Source organism: Salvelinus fontinalis, chromosome 32 (genome assembly GCF_029448725.1).
Source record: "Salvelinus fontinalis isolate EN_2023a chromosome 32, ASM2944872v1, whole genome shotgun sequence".
In the NCBI taxonomy this organism is placed as follows: Eukaryota; Metazoa; Chordata; class Actinopteri; order Salmoniformes; family Salmonidae; genus Salvelinus; species Salvelinus fontinalis.
This window is the reverse complement of record NC_074696.1, coordinates 14,815,016-14,835,185: the sequence shown is the minus strand read 5'-3', so window position 1 is coordinate 14,835,185 and position 20,170 is coordinate 14,815,016. Positions and strand designations below refer to the sequence as shown.

Below are 20,170 nucleotides of genomic sequence, written 5' to 3'. Positions count from 1 at the left end.
GGGGCCAGCTCCTGACCCTCCAGCGGGGCCAGCTCCTGACCCTCCAGCGGGGCCAGCTCCTGACCCTCCAGGGGAAATTAGAGGAGCGGTGGTGCACGTCTTTAAATATTAACACTGACAAGCAGGAGGCGCAGCACCATGAGTCGCAGGGAGAGAAGAGAGAGAAGCTACTGTATTGGACTTTGCAACCTGTCCAGGGGGTGTACTTGTACATCATGCTGCCTCACGCTACATAAACAGGAGATTGGCCCATAGGGCAGAAGCCTTTCTGGCTTGGACAAGGCTTACCTACAGTTCTAAGGCCAGCTTACAGCCCACAGCTCCTAACCCAGTGTTTTCCATTGGCGTCAGGTAATCAGCCGGTCACATACTCATTTTCACATTAAACTAGGCTACTTTCCTTTTAAAAGTTTCTATTCACTAGTCCTTTGAGCCCTCTCCCACTACTATAAACATCTCCTAGCAATCTATTGAGAGGATAGGCGGTCAGTCAAAGTGAGGGATGACAGGAAAACATAGCCGAAATAAAGCGAGAGGTTAAACTCGCAAAACTCTGTCCAAAACAAGCCCAATGTGTTTCTATGGGTTTATTTTGGACCTAAAGCTTGACGCCTGCCTTCCTGGCTTTGAGACAAACATTCCCACTGTTAGGGCGGAGACATGAGCATCTCGTCAATATATACACATCTCTTGTTGCAGTCAAATTTCTTTACATGGAGGGGCGAGCGCATGATGCTCATGAATTATCAAGTCCCATGTAATGTAAGTGGTAAGGATGAGTCGAAATCCACGACTTATTGTTTTACACATTTCTTTAGGACCATTTTATTTGTGCGTTTCACATAGCCGGCCACACAGTAGTAGAGCATAGTAGGCTATTTACTCTGTGTTGACTGACAACTGAACAGCAAGCGTTAACTAGTTTATAAAAAGGTGACTGAATAAAGTCGATCTCTTATATCCCTTTGCCATTCATAAATCATGCAACATGGTTAAAATGTCCATGGTATCGCATCGGGACAAGTAAACCAAAGAAAACACTTTATTTTGTTGCTATGTCGTCGTCGGATTACTAGACAGTGATGCTTAACTTGGAGTGACTCGTCTCACCATGCAGTGTAGCCTACCGAATCACATCGGAGAGAGAGCTGTTCATTTGGCTCCCTCATTTGCATAGGCTACTGGTAGCAGGCCTAAGCTTTTTGCTGTTAATCTGAAGATAAATGATATAAACATTAGAAGATGGTGAATCATCACTGCAGGAACAATAGGTGGTAGACAGCATAATTCTGGCCCACATAATAATTAGTCCCCTAGTGGAATCCATAAAAAACTCAACAATATTCAGAAAAGTATTGACCTTTGTAGGGAATCAACTAAATGTATTGAACATTTACTAATTAGCCCAAGTTTATCATAAGACATGAACAAAATGCATCAGGGATTACAAATTTCGTGCAACTTTCTGAAGAGGCAACGAGAACGCCCCCGTGTGTGCAATGCGCACATCTACCAGATGGAAGCTTTCTGAAGAGGCAACGAGAACACCCCCGTGTTGCAATGCACACATCTACCAGATGGAAGCTTTCTGAAGAGGCAACGAGAACGCCCCCGTTTTGCAATGCACACAGCTTCCATCTGGTAGATGGAAAAGTTTTTCCCAAAAACCTTCTCAATTAAAATGTTAACTACAAAGTAAAATTACCAGGCAGAATTCTCTCATTATTTTCATCATACCAGCAGGTATTCACTTTGCAAACTGTACCTTCACAACAAAAACACAGCCTCTTGCTAGGTGTGCACTTGAATTAAAAGAGTAACTACACCCAAAAATCAACATCTCAGATTTTTTGAAGAGCCTCAAATGAGGTCTCCCGGTGTGGTTTAAGCATGGTTGCGGACTGAGAACATCCAATTGTTGTTGTTCTGTAAAAATAAAGTGTAATTTTGAAAGCAAAAATATATATTTAGGAATAAACAGAAACCTGAAAAAACTTAATGACATTTTTCAATAATGTGGGCTATTTACTTCATTTGTTTTGATAAAAATGCCTGGCTTGTTTCTATTTGGCCAGTTACTATGTACATGCGGTAAAAATGTAGAACCTGACAGATCATGCTTCAGGTCTGCATCTCAGTGAGTCCCATGCCACAGGTTGTGAGGAGCCAAACATCTTGTTTCTTAATCAAATCATTTTTGTCACATGCTTGGTAAACAACAGGTGTAGACTAACAGTGAAATGCTTACTTACGTGTAATTTCCCAACAATGCATAGCTAATAATAAGCAATAACAAGCTGGTTGAATATAAAAGGCCACCGCTGAGCAGAGAAAGTGGTGGTAATGCAATTTGAACAAATGTTTAACCGTTCTAGGACCCCGTTCCGCTAGCGGAACACCTCGCCAAAAGCCAATGAAATTGCAGGGCTCCAAATTCAATCAACAGAAATCTCATAATTCAATTTTCTCAAACATACAAGTATTAGACACCATTTTAAAGATAAAATTCTCGTTAATCCAACCAGTGTCCGATTTCAAAAAAGCTTATCGGCGAAAGCAGAACATATGTTAGCTCAGCAACTAGTCACAGAAAGTATACAGCGATTTTCCAACCACAGAGAGGAGTCACAAAAAGCAGAAATATTGATAAAATGAATCACTAACCTTTGATATTCTTCATCAGATGACACTCCCAGGACAACATGTTAAACAATACATGTATGTTTTGTTCGATCAAGTTCATATTTATATCCAAAAACCTCAGTTTACATTTGGCTTTGCCTCCAAAACATCCCGTGAATTTGCATAGAGCCACATCAAATCACAGAAATACTCATAATAAACATTAATAAAAAAAGATACAAGTGTTATTCAGATTTAAAGATATACTTCTGCTTAATGCAACTGCTGTGTCAGATTTCAAAAAAACTTTACGGAAAAAGCAAACCATGCAATAATCTGAGTACGGCGCTCAGAGACCAACACAACCCAGGAAGATATCCGCCATGTTAGAGTCAACATTAGTCAGAAATAGCATTATAAATATTCCCTTACCTTTGATGAATTTCGTCAGAATGCACTCCCAGGAATCCCAGTTCCACAATAAATGTTTGATTTGTTCCATAAAGTCCATCAATTATATTCAAATTCCTACTTGTTGTTAACATGTTCAGGACACAATCTAAACTCATGACGCGCGGGCAGCTCCAGGCAAAAGTTCAGACAAAAAGTCATATTACAGTCCGTATAAACATGTCAAACGAAGTATAGAATCAATCTTTAGGATGTTTTTAACATAAATCTTCAATAATGTTCCAACCGGAGAATTCCTTTGTCTGTAGAAAAACTATGGAACAGAGCTCACTCTCACGTGAACGAGCGTCACGCGCTCAAAGCATTCTGCCAGACCTCTGACTCATTCCCCTCTCATTCGGCACTTCACAGTAGAAGCATCAGACAAGGTTCTAACAACTGTTGACATCTAGTGGAAGCCTTAGGAAGTGCAACATCACCCATATCCCACTGTATCTTCAATAGGGAATGAGTTGAAAAACAACCTACCTCAGATTTCCCACTTCCTGGTTGGATTTTTTTCTCTGGTTTTTGCCTGCCATATGAGTTCTGTTATACTCAGACATCATTCAAACAGTTTTAGAAACTTCAGAGTGTTTTCTATCCAATACTACTAATAATATGCATATCTTAGCTTCTGGGCCTGAGTAGCAGGCAGTTTACTCTGGGCAGGCCTTTCATGCAAAAGGTAAGTGAATATTTATCATGTTATTTGTAACTTCTGTTGACTCCAACATGGCGGATATTTCTTTGGCTGAATTGGGCTCTGAGCGCCGTACTCAGATTATGTTTTTTTTTTAAATCTGACAGCGGTAGCATTAAGGCTATCTTTAATTATGTGAATAACACTTGTATCTTTTATCAATGTTTATTATGATAATCTGGGATTTCTGTGGCTATCTGCAAGATCACCGGATGTTTTGGAATCAAAACATTACTGCACGTAACACGCCAATGTAAACTAACACTTTTGGATATAAATATGCACATTGTCAAACAAAACATACATGTATTGTGTAACATGTCCTATGAGTGTCATCTGATGAAGATCATCAAAAGTTAGTGATAAATTGTATCTATATTTCTGCGACTCCTATCTTTGGCTGGGAAAATGGCTGTGTGTTTTTTTGACTTGGCTCTGAACTAACATAATCATATGTTGTGCTTTCGCTGTAAAGCCTTTTTGAAATTGAACACAATGGGTAGATTAACAAGATGTTTATCTTTCATTTGCTGTATTGGACTTGTTAATGTGTGAAAGTTACATATTTAAAAAATATATTTTTGAATTTCCCGCGCTGCCTTTTCAGCAGAATGTTGTCGAGGGGTTCCGCTAGCGGAACGCCTGCGCTAGAAAGGTTAAGAACAAATTCTTATTTACAATGACGGCCTACAGTAAACAGTACCAATAGCAGAGGAATAATACCCAGTGTCAAAGTGGTGTAGGGAGACGCTACCTACTGATACAGAATCAGATATGTAGATGTATCCAATGGTTAAATGTAGGATTAAGTGTTGTGTAATCTGATCCCAGACTTATGGGCCTACCTTGAGTGTCCATAGGAGGACATAGTGGAGAGAGAGAGAGCCGAGTGGATTTTAGGACCAGCGAGTGCACAGCACTCCCTCCTCCCCCCGAAACACACACCAAACCAGAGGATAGAGATCCTCTCTTAAACACTCCAGCCAGAGCCCCAGGGGCATGAACACGTGTAAATGGGCTAATCCATTACACAAGGCAGACTAGAAGACATGACATGCTCATCAACGCCACCTTTCATCAGACACAGGCACCCTGTGGTCAAACCAGGCCCAGCGCCAGCTATACAGACAGCACCCCCCCCCCCACGACTGGTGACCCTTGCCTAGCCTCATGTTACTGTACCTGCCACAGCTACTCTCAGCTTTCTCAGTTACGGTAACCAAGGCTGAAGACTTCCCCTGTTGTCACTCTCGTCTTACTTTATGCTGCTAATACAGAGAGAGGGGAACTTTCCTCTGTGCGCCAAATGTCACACCATTTAGCGAAGTGTCGGCTGTGCAACAGACACCACGCATCAGGTTCCCATACAAAAGACAACTTCACTATTTGACTATAAAATTCTGGCTACAACAACTCTAAAGTAGTAATGTAGACCAAATGACAATGGACCACAGCAATGTCTAGTACCATCCAGCATTGAGAAGACTATCAGTGTTCAAAGCAGACAATTCAGTTCCGGCATGTGAGCAAACATTTGTTTCACGATGACTCACATCATGTTTACTGCCAATCCAAGCCCCAGAGAGAGGGATCAACACTTCAAGCCCAGACTGATCAGTCACTTTTGTAATGTTCCTCCATAAAAGCTCAAGGCTAGGATTTTGGGCAGGTGCGATGTGTCTCAAAAGGAGCTGATCAAAAGTAGAGTAGGGAATAGGCAAGGGTGATTTGGTATGCATCCTGTGCCCGAGGCTAACCTGTATCCAGACCATATACTGTACAGCAGAAGACAGACAGGGAGTGGGGTGTGATACCGGTATGCGTAGCATGGAATCTGGTGAATGAGGCCCTCCATGCCTGGCCGTGGAAGGCTCGCTCTTGGCGTCAGGCTGTATACATGTGGGTTGGCTGAAGGGAGCTATTTCCAGAGCGGCTCCTGGATCCAGCCTTGTACATCAATTAGCTTTATGATAAAGCAGTTGAGTGAAACCCACTAGGGTTGTCACTAAACCAGTAAATCCATACTCAGAGGAATCGTGGCAAGAAAACTAAACATGAAGCGGACAAACTTTCCTGAGGAAAACAGTCTAGGTGTTGGAGACAAAACAGCCTGATGTCACCCAGTTTCTTTTCCAAGCTATAGCAAACAATATTTGTAATACATGCAGTTTTCTTTTAAAGGTCCAAAAAGAGTTGTCTGCTTTGTGTTTTCTTTTTTGACATAGATACTGGTACCGTGAGAACCCTACTTGAAACAATAAAATAAGCTAGCAATGTCCTACAGGAAATGGATTTACAGTCAGTCAATTAATACAGATTATATTTATGATATACAGAGCGTTCAGAAAGTATTCAGACCTTATTCTAAAATGGATTCCAGGAATGCACGATATATCGCTGAGCATATCGGAATCTGACGATGTTAGATAAAAACGACAACAATGGCATCAACCCGATGTCTAGTTTAACACCGATGTGCAAAACCGATGTCAAAATGTACATGCATACCTATATAAAAGTGACATAATGATGCCACGAAAAATACAGTGCTACACATAACAGAAAAATATTAAGCACACACTTCTAACAACTAAAGTTCAAGTCGAGCAGTCATTTGAAAGAGTAAGAACATTTCAATGAGACAACGCAAAGGCGAAACCCATTAACGCCAAGATAATAGAATTCATTGCCCTGTCGACAATCAACAGTCCTCTGTCATGGATGATGTTGGCTTTTGCCGACTGGTCCAGCCCCGGTACACACTATTTATCAGATGTTGCCCTACCGGAGTTACACAAACAAACTTATTGAATGCATTAGGGATGCACCGATATTACCATTTTTGGCCACTACGATATCTGATATTTTCCTTGCCAAAAAAACAATATCGATTATTTTAAATGTTTGTGATAATTTAAGCATTCTAGTACAGTTAAATAGTTACACACAGAAACTCCTCAAATACAGGTGTGCCAAGCTTGTAGCATCATACCACAGAAGACTCGAGGCTGTAATCGCTGCCAAAGGTGCCTCAACAAAGTAGTCAGTTGTACAACAATGCATTCAACTGAAATGTGTCTTCCGCATTTAACCCAACCCTTCTGAATCAGAGAGGCGTGCCTTAATCGACATCTATGTCTTCGGTGCCCTGGGAACAGTGGGTTAAGTGCCTTACTCAGGGGCAGAACGGCACCTTGTCAGCTCATGGATTCGATCCAGCAACCTTACGGTTACTGCCCCAACGCTATTACCACTAAGGTACCTGCCACCACAGGTAGGGTAGGGTCTGAACTTAAGTAAATATGATATTTCCATTATTTTTTAATACATTTGCAAAAATGTCTAAAACCCTACTTTGCTTTGTCATTGTGGGGTGTTGTGTAGATTGATTAGGGGAAAAAAGTAATAATTATTTGAATAAGACTAGGAGAACTGAAAATGTTCAGTAATCAAAATTGAGGGAAAAATGAAAGGGTCTGAATACTTTCCAAATGCACTATATATGATTTGTATTTTGTTGATTAGTCCAAGCAATGTTCAGTAATCAAAACCGAGTAGGCACTGGTACCCAGAGATAGCTTAGAGAGATATATATCCATCTATAGCTACTTTACAAGCAAATGAATAGGTTACTTTGCCATAAATCCTAAATAGCAATGTCTATGCTTACCTGTTACAATACTCTGACTAATCGGCCCACAGTAGGTGTGTGTAAACTGCCTGCGTAGTATATGGGGATGTGCGAAACCTACTCCTCAGCTTTAAGTGTTGCGCCTGTGTCACCTCATTAGCTAGCTTTTGGGATGCCGCGATCTTGACAAGGCGCTTGCGGGAGTACGGTCACGTGTGTGTGAGGCAGAGGTCCCGAGTCGCACCAGGTATGGGCCGAATCAGGAGGAAGCGGCACTCGCTAAGCAAGCGACGTGACGTCCTTTGCACATGCCCATTCAACCTTTCCGCCCCAAAATAAATTGTAGTTGTCACTGTCAAATAGACCAACCAAAATACCATGACAAAAAATACACTGAGGCAGGAGTGGCTGTTGTGATCAGGGTTTTTTTCTGGATGAAAAAGGTGGCTTAGGTCGTGGGAGTAGCAAATTTCCTGCAATTCTACACATTTTGCATGTAGCTGGGACAAAATGTTGCAGTATTAAAGATAATTTCATGCGATTTCTACCTATTCTGCCACGGCTAATCTGTTTATTTTATACTGCTAAATTCATTGTTTTTGAATTTTCAAATTCTCCCTGTATAGCTTTTCTTTTGGTGACTTTGTTCTCAAAAACGATATTTGTCCATTATCTTTACTAACACAAACGACTAAATCAGATATAAATTAAGTCAACACTGAAAGCGTTTTTTCCATCACGATTAGTTTTGTTTCTTTCACAGCTGTTCAAGTCAACTTCCCCACCCAAATGCATTTCCTCAAGTTCACTTCTCTGAATTGTTGATTGAGTGTTACAAAAACCAGAGAGCAGAACATACGTTTGCCTTGGTTTGAGTGTGAACTACTAGCTAGTTCGCCAGACATTACACCCTCTTTCGATGAGAGCCCAAGACAACAACCATGTCTCAAAATATGTCTTTGTCTCGATTTAGCCACCTGGGATATCAAATTGGACAGCTTGTACAGTGTACGTTACGTTAACGTCCAACCTCGCTTCCCCTGACAATGTTGCCGTGCGCTCGGCAGTGTGCGTGAAGCCTTTGCAACAGGAGACAAGTGCATTCGGGTAACGTTATCGTGTTACACCTGTCCATGGTCAACCGTAGGACCGACCAAAACTCTGTACATCCAATCCAGACAGCGACGTTTCCAGTACAACACTGTGTAGTTAGGCTACAGTTAGCTACATATGAACAGGAACAAGGGCAACTAAGGTAGCTAGAAGCAATAAGTATAGCTATAAATCAGTGGGTACTGTAGAATCATGACCTAGCTACCTAGCAATTTAGCAAACAGGGTAATTATATTTGGCTAGCAAGCTCTCGGTCAGTTAATTCATATCGAGGATAAAATATAACATTGATACAAGAAACGGGTCCGCATGTCTTGTAAAATAGGCCGATGTTTGTATGTAACTTCAATGTTACCCAACAACGTTGACTAGCCCCTTCTACGTTTGTTAAGGCATGCAACTAGCTACCCTGCTAAAGGTATGCTAACTAGCCGGTTACAAACAAGGCAGTTCAGAAAGTAAATGGGTCACATTGGGCTGTAACTGTTAGTGTGGGTCAAACGAATAGCTGGCTAGCACTAGCAACGCTATCTGGGTATATAAACAGAAACACAACTACTTATCGAGTAATACTTTGGCTTAGTTGGTTGACTAACCACAATACCTCCTAGTTAACTAGCTCGCGTCCGTTACGTTAGCGTGGTTAGTTGCATGCTAGCTAAACGAACGTTATCTTACTATAGCTAGCTACCGGCGTAACGCAGGAAACGGGCAGCTGACTGGCTAACGTTAGCTAGTTAGCTGTTATCGATGTTAAGGCTTTTTCGGTAAAACCTACTACTCGTTCGCTATTAATGTTTAATTTAACTTGACGAACCTTGGTGTTTTGCCAACATTTTCTGTAGATCGGCGAAGCTGCAGAGTTGGAAAACGACTAATGTTATTTAGCTGCCATATCCCAGCGTTAGCAGGTTAGCCTTAGCTAGCTACTTTCTTCTCAATAAGACTGACGCTGTAGCGAAATAGTTATCTGTTTTTTTTGGTGATAATGTATAACGATATGAACAAGCGTTCTTACTTACAAAGAGCAGGCTGAACATTGAAAACCAGTGACTATCCAGGAGAATGTGGATGGAGAGCAGTAAGTGCTGTCAGATCTTTTTAGTTCCTCTTCAAATGTGGGTGAGAGAGCTCACATCGGAACTGTTGGGAGGAGTTTCAAGGTGGTAATCTCGTTAACGTCACTCTGAACGCAAGAAAACCAGGGATCACAAAACACTGTTTAACAAATATGCTGTTTTTGGTAATATTAAACTGGAATCCTCGAGATATATTCTTTATTTCAAATTGAGCTATGGTAAAACCGCGTTCATGTGCTAGTCGGAACGAGGAATCTCAAAAATGTCCGATTTGGTAACTATACACGTGCCGCGTTCAACGAATCAGCAAATCGGACATTTCCGCGTTACCTAGTTCCGAGTATAAATGCCGATTATGTATTTTTTTTTTACATTTTGTACCATCCCTGTACTCCAAAACAACATGTTATGACTGAGATTATACTTAACCTTCCTTCTGCTCTTACACAAAAACAGCCACAATTTACATTCTCACCCATCATGGAATGGACACATTGGAACGAATTAAAGTAAAAGAGAAAAAAAATTACACAAAATTCCTACCCTTCAAAATATTTCTGAATTAAAGTGAAATATTTCAATGCATTGCTCTGTGAAAAAGATATAACTTACGAAAAGTTAGACCTAAACCTAAATGTTGCATTCTCTACCGTATGTACAATTCTCCTCGGAAACAAGGAAAATCACAAATGGACAGAACATTATACTTTTACTAGTCAGTCTAGTAACAACTAATCACAATACATAATATCTTCCTCCATTGCTTGCTATATAAGAACAATCTAACCAGTTTCCCATTAGGTATCCTTCATCGCCAATTTCTGAGTGACGAGCATCAGGACTCAGGAGGTGTTAAATTGAGCCATTGGGAGTGTTCGAGCGGATCATTTTTGCCAAGTCTGGCCGTCGTTGTTCCACGCCTTTCAAAGTGAACTGCATAATTTACAAATTGGTCACTTATGTGTATATGTTGAGTGCATGAATTTGACCAAAAAAATAATGTGGTCCAAAGGTAATACTATTTTTACTGCAAGTTTCTGCAGTTGCTCTTCACCAACGTCATCCGGCATCCATCGCCTGTATTGTGGGAGGCTCTATTGCCAACCAATCATTAGGGTGTTTTTTTTCCCCATGTGAATGTGACTGAAACAGAATCCAACTTTGCCGCAATTCATGTATACAATGGATATATACACATTAATGTAATTTTTTATGCTCTTTCTCACAGATTGATTGTACAATGTACACACATGATTTCAATTTGTTAGTGTGTGATATAGGGGTTGCAGCCATCTTTATTTCGACATTATAAAGATAAACTTTTATAAAACAATGGCAACACTGCCATGTTGATCTGAGCCTTGCTTTTGGAAAACCACATTATTGTCCAACTTTCATCTGTGGCAGATGCACCTGACGTCAATCCTGGACATTTGTCTACAGTCTGTTGCTTTTACCTTAATACTCAAACGCGCCCATTTTGGTCCACCTAGTTAGATTACCTCCAGCCAAACCTCGTCCTGTTTTACTAGCCATGTTATACTATAACAAACAGTCAAGCGATGAGGTAATCGCATGTTTTGTGTGATTGGCTATAGAAAATATTGGTCAGACACAGACGTGTGCCCATAGCTTTTTTTATTTTATTTTATGCCTTAATCATTGATTAATCTAATGTCATGTTATGAATAGAGAAAATATAATAGTAACACCATGTGTGAATATGTATCCAATATCATAAATCATGTTATTCTCTGACATTATTCTCAATTAAAGAAATAGGTCCTCTGTTTTGGTCCATGTTACCTTTTAGTGAGACATAAACACCACCTAGTGGTCAATTGGACTGTCCCTTTATTATGGGGATTCTTTTGAGAAACAGAACATTGAACAAAGCATTGTCAATGTCATTAAAATAACAAAGTAGCTTTTGCCAAATGTGCCAACACTATATAGGCCTACTTGTAACCAAAACACCCATATCAACATAAAATGAGGCTGAGACCCAGACTCCTGAACAGATTGGGCCCAGGGCTGCGTTCAGTACAAAAAAACGTACTTCAACATTCAATGAAACGGAAACTGTTCTGTTCTAAACGACCAGTTGAAAACAGGGAGGGGTTTGATTGTGGGTTGGGGAACTCCCCACTGCCATTTAAATACGTCACTCATTGCTTCCAGTCACACCCACCAAAAGGAGAAAACATAACTCAAAGTCTGTTCAAGAACGTTTTGGGGAAATGTGTTGGTCAGTACAAACGGTCACGCAACATAGCAAACGTTTAACTGAACTGAACACCCTCGCAGATTGGTAAAAAAAATATTAGGAATACATTTTATTTTATGTTTAGTCTATTTTCTCTCTTACAACTTTAAATGTAACAGATTACCCATTGAACTAGCTAATGTCACATAAACTCTTGAATTTTAGAAATGTACCACTCCCCCACGCTGCTGTTTCCTTCTCCCACCGAAGTAGCGTGCACTGCTGCTACAGTCATCCAGGGATACAGGTGATACAGGCGCCCCCTGGTAGTGAGTAGTAGTAGTAATCAAAAACCAGACCCCATAGCATTTGAAAATTGTGGGAGACAACGCGGATGTCTAGAGACTAGATGGTGATTACCAATAAAAGTTACATCATCTTGTAAGTACTTCTGAGTTGCGTGTTGTCATCTCTCGTGGTCAGGTACAGGGAAGTAGTCAATTTAGAGGCAAATGTCAGCAGCAGAACAAACTCAAATCAAGTAAAATAATAGCTATGATATTATTTTGACAGCATAATTAACTAGCTAACTACTGTAGCTGATTAGGCCTGCGTCATCTACGTTCGCTATGATCAGGTAAAAGTCCGGCTAATACCTAACTCGAAGTCCTCCTGACTTAAGAGTCTGGAAAGACTATTTTGATGTTGGCGGCACGACGCGTCGATAATGAGGGGAATGTTATTTATTCCTGATTGGTTCTCCTCTGTGTCTTTCTCACTCAAACCCACGTGGACAACCACACACAGCCACCGAGCACAGCCCCTTCAAATACAACTGTTGGATTTTCAAATCCAAACAACATGAGGTCTCAATTCCCCAGGAAAGAAAAATACGTTTGAGAGAACCAATCAATGTTCAGCCAGAAAAAAAGCACAACTGTACAAATACTGCATTAACAACGGCCACCTGTCCAGACCAGTGTGTCATAGCTCTCCCTCCTTGTGAGTCATGTGAGTGGCATCAGCCAGGCTAGATAGGCCACCCCATTTTTCCCAACTGGACATCTTTGTGAAGAGTAGCAGCTCTTGCTTCCAATGTGTGTGTGTGTGTGTGTGTGTGTGATAGGCAAAAACACACACAGTCTGTTTGATGGATGTAGATGTGGTTGTTATGCTCAGTCTAGTGAAGTCATTACCAAACCATGGAACATTGATACCATCAGTGACTTGAGGCCTATATCTTCATTGGTACAGTACATACCATTCTGGGAGCAAATTGGATAGCCTATGTATAGTCTTTTATACTAAGCCCCAGACACAGTAAGCATACACTACTAATACTCCCTGTAACCAAATGTGATGTGTGTTTCACATGGATGTGGAATCTAGAAAAAATCAACACAGATATACAATAAAGTATTTATTGATTTGGTATCAATACAATCAAGTACTGTAGATTTTGTATAAGGAGACAAAACATTTTCAATCAAAAAGAGTGCATTTTATACCCATATTCTATTGCATAGAGGGCACACAATAGCCATGTATAAGACAAAAAATCCTATAGGTTGATACATTGTACATTACACAAAAAAAAACATATTTTTTTTAATCCACAAAAAGAATCCTTCATGAACAATGCTAGAATACTAACTAGGTGTTCTAAATGATCTCGTTCAATGCTGTTAAATACCATTTATACCATCTAGGCTTCGGTGGGCGGTTTTGGCGTTACTGTTAAATTATCACAAATGTATAAATACATCTTCATTAAGGTCATGTGCAAATTAAAATGCCCATTTGTATCTATCTCCAAACTACAACAAACAAATATCCCTTAAAACCGAAGCAAGGCGTATTTTTTTAATATATATATATATATCATTTTTTTTAATCATTGAATAGAAAACAAGTCTAATCAGTTTATGATCAAGGCAGTACATTTGGGAAAAATTATTTGCACACACTGCAAGCTCTGAAACCAAGTGACATTGTCTACGACGAGGAATAGACAAAAGGAGAGTAACAGTCTATCCGACCACGCCGCTCAAAAATGGCTTTCCAAATGTCTGATATACAGTACATAACAAGAACAAGTCTTGAATTGTCTAGTAGACTTACACAACAATAATAATGATACACAAACTTTGCTCAAGGTATGTTCAGGTTCTGATGAGAGGATTAGGGGCACAGAGACTAGTGAGAGTGCATTGGATAAACCTAAAACACTGTATGTGAGACACGAGGCTCTACTCAGTCAAAACCGATGACCGTTTCTCCAGGACATTTCAAAAACGTAACTCTTTAGACACAGCTATACAGCAATTGTATTAATATGCAGACAACAGAGCAATATCCCTACATTCATTATTCTTCTTATTTACCGCAGGAACCTGGATAACCATGTTGATTGAATGTTGGCCTCAGGTTCTCAATCTGAATACAACTTCTAGTCTTGGGTTGTGTTACAGAGAGAGAACTCAAAATGTAGGAAAATAAATGGGTGCTACCTACCATTCTGCTATATCCACCATGAATAGCGTTAGGGCAGTCTAAATGGTGGATTCTCACCATTGATGACCAATAGTAAATATATCTAATGATGGAAACATACTATATGATGCCCCTACGTTGAACTTACAGCAAGGGATTGTGATATACTGTATGATATAACCTTGAGCCCAAGGTCACTGGAAAATGAAGGTCTTCACGATAGATTGTCCCGTTCATTCCGTCCCAGATTCTCCCATGTCTACCTTCATGTTTTTATTCCAACATTACTGTCGTCTTACTTGGAATACATTTCCCACGTGTCTATTTGACGTTTCTCCTCTTTGTATGATGTGTAGCCCACTACTACTACCAAACCAAATTCTCCTCTTTGCGACATTGCCCAAGCTATAGGACCATACATGTACATTTAGGTAACCTTCATGATGACACACATGTCCTATTTGAACCACATCAGATCTTCAATTCAAAACTGTGGTGGAATATTAACTAGAAGTGCATGACTCAGAAAGCATGTTCCATGGTCTTTGCAGTTCATCTTTCACCCAGATGAAGTGTTAATGGCTGGGATTAAAAAATAGATGCAGGCAGAAACACTGTACTGCACTAGGAGAACTCACACAGCAAACACCCTTCTCACCTTTGTTCCACCGTTTCTCCCAGAAATAACAGAGCCATGTTAACTGTTATGCAATAAGAATTTCACAACCACAGGCCCTCTCTCTCGCTCCCTCCCTCTCTGTCGGTCTCTCTCTCTCTCTCTCTCTCTCTCTCTCTCTCTCTCTCTCTCTCTCTCTCTTTACTTATTATGGAGATTCATGCATGGTCATTTCTCAAAGTTAACCTTCTTTCATATCCTGTCAGAAGACTTCTGCTAGGAATATACTGTGGCAACATCAGATGTTCCATTTAACCAAGCAATGGACAAACCATTTTAGTTGTGGATGTATCTTTAGGTGGTAAATGAATGTGTAGCCTTTATGTAATACTGAGGCTTATGGAGGATTATACATTGTTACTGTACGTTTATCATCACAATGAGATAATACCTATAGCACCAAATACTGGGAGCGTTGTGTAAGATCATTTGAACTGCACCCAATGCACCCATTGGGTTTCATCTGAACCTTGAAAGGGTTATTCTGTAGAAACAGGTTGGATGGCCTTTAGCCAGTTGTTAATGTGATTTGTAGTTGTGATGTGCTTTGTAGTTTGTAGACAGAATGAGGCTTTTAATGTGAGCTATCCCTCAGAACATTCACTCTAAATGTTAATGTGAAAGGTACTAGGGCATTGATTGCTCGGCCGCAGCTATGGTATTAGGACACAAGAAGCAGTGATGTCATCGACATGTGTGTGCCGAAGAGCACGTAATGAGGGTGACATAGGAGATGCAATGCAGGTGGTAAATGGGAATACCCACAGAATGGATCGATGCAGGGAAACATGGCATTGATCCTAATGCATTTGGCCCACAACTTCTGTCTATGAGCTGACGCATAATGTATTTATTAATATAATGATTAACTTACACATTTATTCATAGATTTATTTATTTGTCTTTTTAATGTGTTCTATATACAGTATTTATAATTCTTTAGGTTACTGGTTTGGATATTGATGCTTTATCAAAGAAGAGGAAAAATGGGGAAAGCATGGTTCTTTTGGATTTTTAATACTGCTATCTCAATGTGTCCCCTGCTTTGTGTGGATCTTACACAAGTTGGATAGAGCAATAACTTATTATTGATCAATAGCCATGACGCAAAACCGTCAGCTTCTAGTATGACCAGCAATGCTTTCAGCACCAGCCTCTCATAGAACCAGAAAATTAGCACCCAACAGACAACTGGAAGTTGACTGTCAAAACATCAGAGCATACTGATAAACAATGATCCATTGATCCCTATAACAGGTATTTTTTTTTAAAGAAGAAAAGTAAAGTGAAAACTATTGGATATTATTTCACGTAAGGAATTGTTTATTGAATATACTCTTCATACTGTATGTGTAATGGTACATCTTTATGTGAAATATTGATTTAAATAGGAAGGACGCGCACATAGAAGGAAATGGGAGGTTTTTGTGCAGGAAGTGACCACAGCCAGGGGAACCAATCAGAGCCCCAGGGTCCGACGATTTCATCCTACTGATATCAGAGCATTTGGGTAGGATGTGCAGTCACATGGGTAGAACTAATGCTACATTCATAACCAAGTGGGAAGGTGGTATTTACCACATACGACTGGGAAAAATCCACTTGAACGCTCCTCTAACTGTTAATTACAAGTGGGAAACTCATCTATAACCGCTGACCTCCGACTTCTCCTACATACTGACCTCCAACGTCACCTACTAAGGAAATGATAACAGCATTTATGGCAGTTAAATGCAACAACAAAACATTATTTATGTTTATAAAAAAAAAAGCAAGCTATTAATATGGTTTTTAAACACTATAATATTTTACAAGCGCGATAGCTTTTAGCCAATCGGCTTTTCTCAATGAGTTCAAAGCACTTGATTGTATCCAACTGGTATTTACCACCTTCCCAATTAGTTATGAACGCAGCATAATAACTGTTACTTAGACAAAGTAAGGCACTTAATAGTCCGAATCCAATAAACAACAACAATACAGACACCGATGACAAAATAATAATAATAACAATTATGACAATAATAATAATTATAATAATATAAGCTAAAAAAACAAACACATAAAAATAAAAAAACAGACATTTTAAAGAAAGAGATAAAAACAGAGCACAGCATGAAGTATTCTTCTCCTGCTTTTTAATTCTCCATCTTCCGTTCACAACGTCTTTTCCTGTCGTTGTTTATGTTGTTGATGATAACATTATACAGGTGGTGTTATTCTGTAATGGCTGCCGGTGTTATGATATAGGGACATCAGAAGGCACCCTAGGTGATCGTTTACTAGCAGGCCATTATGTGGGACAGAGCAGGAACCCTGAGAAGGACGAGTGGATGTATTCGGTGGAGTAGAGCCCGTTAGCCTGATCCGAGGGCATCTGCATCCACACCTGGTCGTTCTCCTTCAGCTCAAGGACGGCACTACCGGACGCCTGGTCCATGTAGCCCTTCTTGTACTCGTCGTAGGTGTATGTGGCTGGAACATAGTTCTTGTACAGCGCCACCCACAGACTGAATCCCTTTACGTGCACGTGGTAGGCAAAGTAGTAGACGCCAGACATGGGGCTGGTGAAGATACCGGTGGCAGGGTTGTAGGCATTCTGCCCGTTGTAAAGGGTCCTGTCGAACTTGATGGGCATCCCTGAGGGAGGGAAGGCTGTGGTGAGGATGGCGGTAAACGCGGGTGACAGGGTGGCGGAGAGATCTGCACGGCCAAACTGTGGTTTTCCGTTCCTCCCGTCTGGTACCTCGTCCCCACCCAGCCCTGAATCCGTTAGCCCAGCCACTCCGGTTTGTCCGTTTCCTGCAGGGCCAGGGGGCCCAGGTGGCCCTGGAGGGCCGGGGTTGCCGTTGAGTCCAGAGTTGCCTGGCTTTCCTGGGGGACCTTGGGGACCTGGAACTCCTTTTTCTCCGAGCTTGCCCAGACCTGGAAAACCCGGCAGCCCAGGTTCGCCCTTCAGACCTGGGATACCCTGTGGCCCCATTGGCCCTGAAGGCCCCTGCAGACCGGGGATTCCAGACTGGCCTCTTGGTCCTGGAGACCCAACAAACCCAAGCTCCCCTTTTGGTCCAGGATTGCCTAAAAGACCTGGGTTTCCTGGCAGGCCTATGTGCCCTCCCTCGCCTTTGGGCCCAGGTTTTCCGATAGCCCCGTTAGGGCCCGGGAGCCCTTTGTCTCCAGGAATGCCTGGTTTTCCAGACATACCACCGGGACCCTGGTCCCCTCTGATCCCTGGCAGACCTGGATGCCCCTGTGGACCCAGCTCTCCCTTCAGGCCGGGCATGCCGTGTTTTCCTGAAAGCCCCATGGGGCCCTGTATTCCTGGTGGTCCTGGCTGTCCATCTGGGCCCATGTCTCCTGGCTGTCCCGCCATCCCAGGCTCTCCCTTATTTCCAGGGACGCCTGGTCCCCCGAAAAGGCCCTTGTCTCCCTTTGTCCCTGGTAGACCAGGTTTGCCGTAGCCAGGACCTCCAGGAAACCCTGAAGAACCCCTCTGTCCTGGCTCACCTTTAGGCCCAAGTGGACCGGGTCCTCCAGGCAATCCATCCTTACCAGGCTTGCCCAATCCGACGGATCCTGGTTGGCCTTGCAGCCCTGGACCGCCAGCCTTCCCTGGCTCTCCTATTCCTCCTGGGAGCCCTTGGTCCCCTTTAGGCCCAGAAGGACCAGGAAGCCCGTCAAGTCCTGGTTTTCCCATGCCCTGATTACCAGCTGGCCCTGGGGGGCCCCTGAGCCCATTGGGGCCCCTGGTTCCTGGCAATCCAGGATTCCCATTGCCATTCTCTCCCTTGAGTCCACGCTCCCCAGGATTTCCAGGCCCACCTTTCTGTCCTGGTTCTCCACGAGACCCAGGTTGGCCCCTCCCACCGGGAAGGCCAGGTTTGCCATTAAGAGACAGGCCAGCTGGCCCAGGGAGACCTGGTTGACCTGGAAGTCCTCTGGGACCTGGTTCACCCCGGAGTCCAACCTCGCCATTATTCCCAGGCATCCCCTTAATTCCCCCCTTTCCTGGGAGACCCGGAAGTCCTGGCTTCCCAATGCCCGGAAAGCCTGGAGGCCCCTGAAGGCCAGGCTGGCCATTGAGACCTGGTTTCCCCAGTCCTGGTTTTCCCGGAAGTCCTGAGGGCCCGGTTGGGCCTCTAGGTCCAGGTTTTCCTTGGGGCCCTGGCTCACCCTTTACGTCCATCATGGGTGGCATGTCTGTAGGAGAAAATGGAAGATCATGTGATTACCTGTTCATCCCCTTTCAAATCCTTCATTATCTTACAAAATGTATCTTAAATTTTGAAAAATGAAACATTTCCATGGATGCGTCCCAAATGACATCTCAAGTGCGTCCCAAATTCCCTAGATAGTGCACTACATTTGACCAGGGCCCTAAGGTAAATAAGGTGCTGTTTTGAACATAGCCCCAGTTTGCATTTTTTTCCTTTAGTCAGTGACTTGGCTCTGTAAATAGATGAACAAAAGCTTTGTAAATATGTCCTTAAGACAGCACTCAATAACCCTTGATTTGCGAGAACCTATAATTGATTTTACAGTTGATTGAAAGAGGCATTCCGTTCAAGTCACAGTAAACTGAATTGTAAAACCTACAGTGAATATTGTGTAGATATGGTTCTACATTAGTGCCAGTGTGCATCTGCATTGCCAAATTCATGTCATCGTCTAATTAGTTTTGTTTGTCAAGACAATGATGCAGGGAATTCAGGAATAGTACCCAGGTTAGGTTTTCCTTTAGGGTGTCGAATATTGGACTAGCTGATCTAGTAGGAAGTTGGCTAAAGAACACCATTAAGTGGCCACCGGAAGTTTAGAGCTGGGCACATGGATTTGACAACAGCAATCATCCCATTCGTCTGTCCTGTCATTGTTGATGATAAATTTATATTTTGACCCAGAACAATTATTTTGTGTGGAGGTGCTGAATAACGGCGAATAAACTATAAACTATATAAAATAAAGAGAATCGCAAACTACATATATAAACTCCCACCCTGAAGACTGCACAGTGATGCCGAAACGTTGGTGATTTACCCAATAAATGACTGGGAGTTTATATATGCAGTGTGCGACTCTCTTTATTTTTTATAGTTTATGACATACTCTTACTAAACATCATCAATATAAAGTAGATAGGAATTTCTGTTGATTTGCTGGCAAATTTGTACTTAAATTAACTAAAATACAGGCAATA

General features: G+C 41.7%; 2 protein-coding genes across 3 annotated transcripts in view; both read right to left on the bottom strand.

Annotated features, from left to right (window-relative positions):
* Positions 1–9,865, bottom strand: part of LOC129830804 (protein tyrosine phosphatase type IVA 2-like) — a 52,554-nt gene extending 42,689 nt beyond the window's left edge. Inside the window, exon 1 of one of the 2 annotated variants that reach the window (XM_055893546.1) lies at positions 9,538–9,865. The gene's annotated coding sequence lies outside the window, so the exon portion shown is untranslated. The remainder of the gene's footprint in view (positions 1–9,537) is intronic. The other variant, XM_055893545.1, reaches the window with a different exon arrangement.
* Positions 9,866–13,211: 3,346 nt separating this feature from the next.
* Positions 13,212–20,170, bottom strand: part of LOC129830803 (collagen alpha-2(VIII) chain-like) — a 108,839-nt gene continuing 101,880 nt past the window's right edge. Inside the window, exon 3 of the mRNA XM_055893543.1 lies at positions 13,212–19,173. Within this exon, the coding sequence (XP_055749518.1) occupies positions 17,267–19,173 (1,907 nt within the window). The 3' untranslated portion in view covers positions 13,212–17,266. The remainder of the gene's footprint in view (positions 19,174–20,170) is intronic.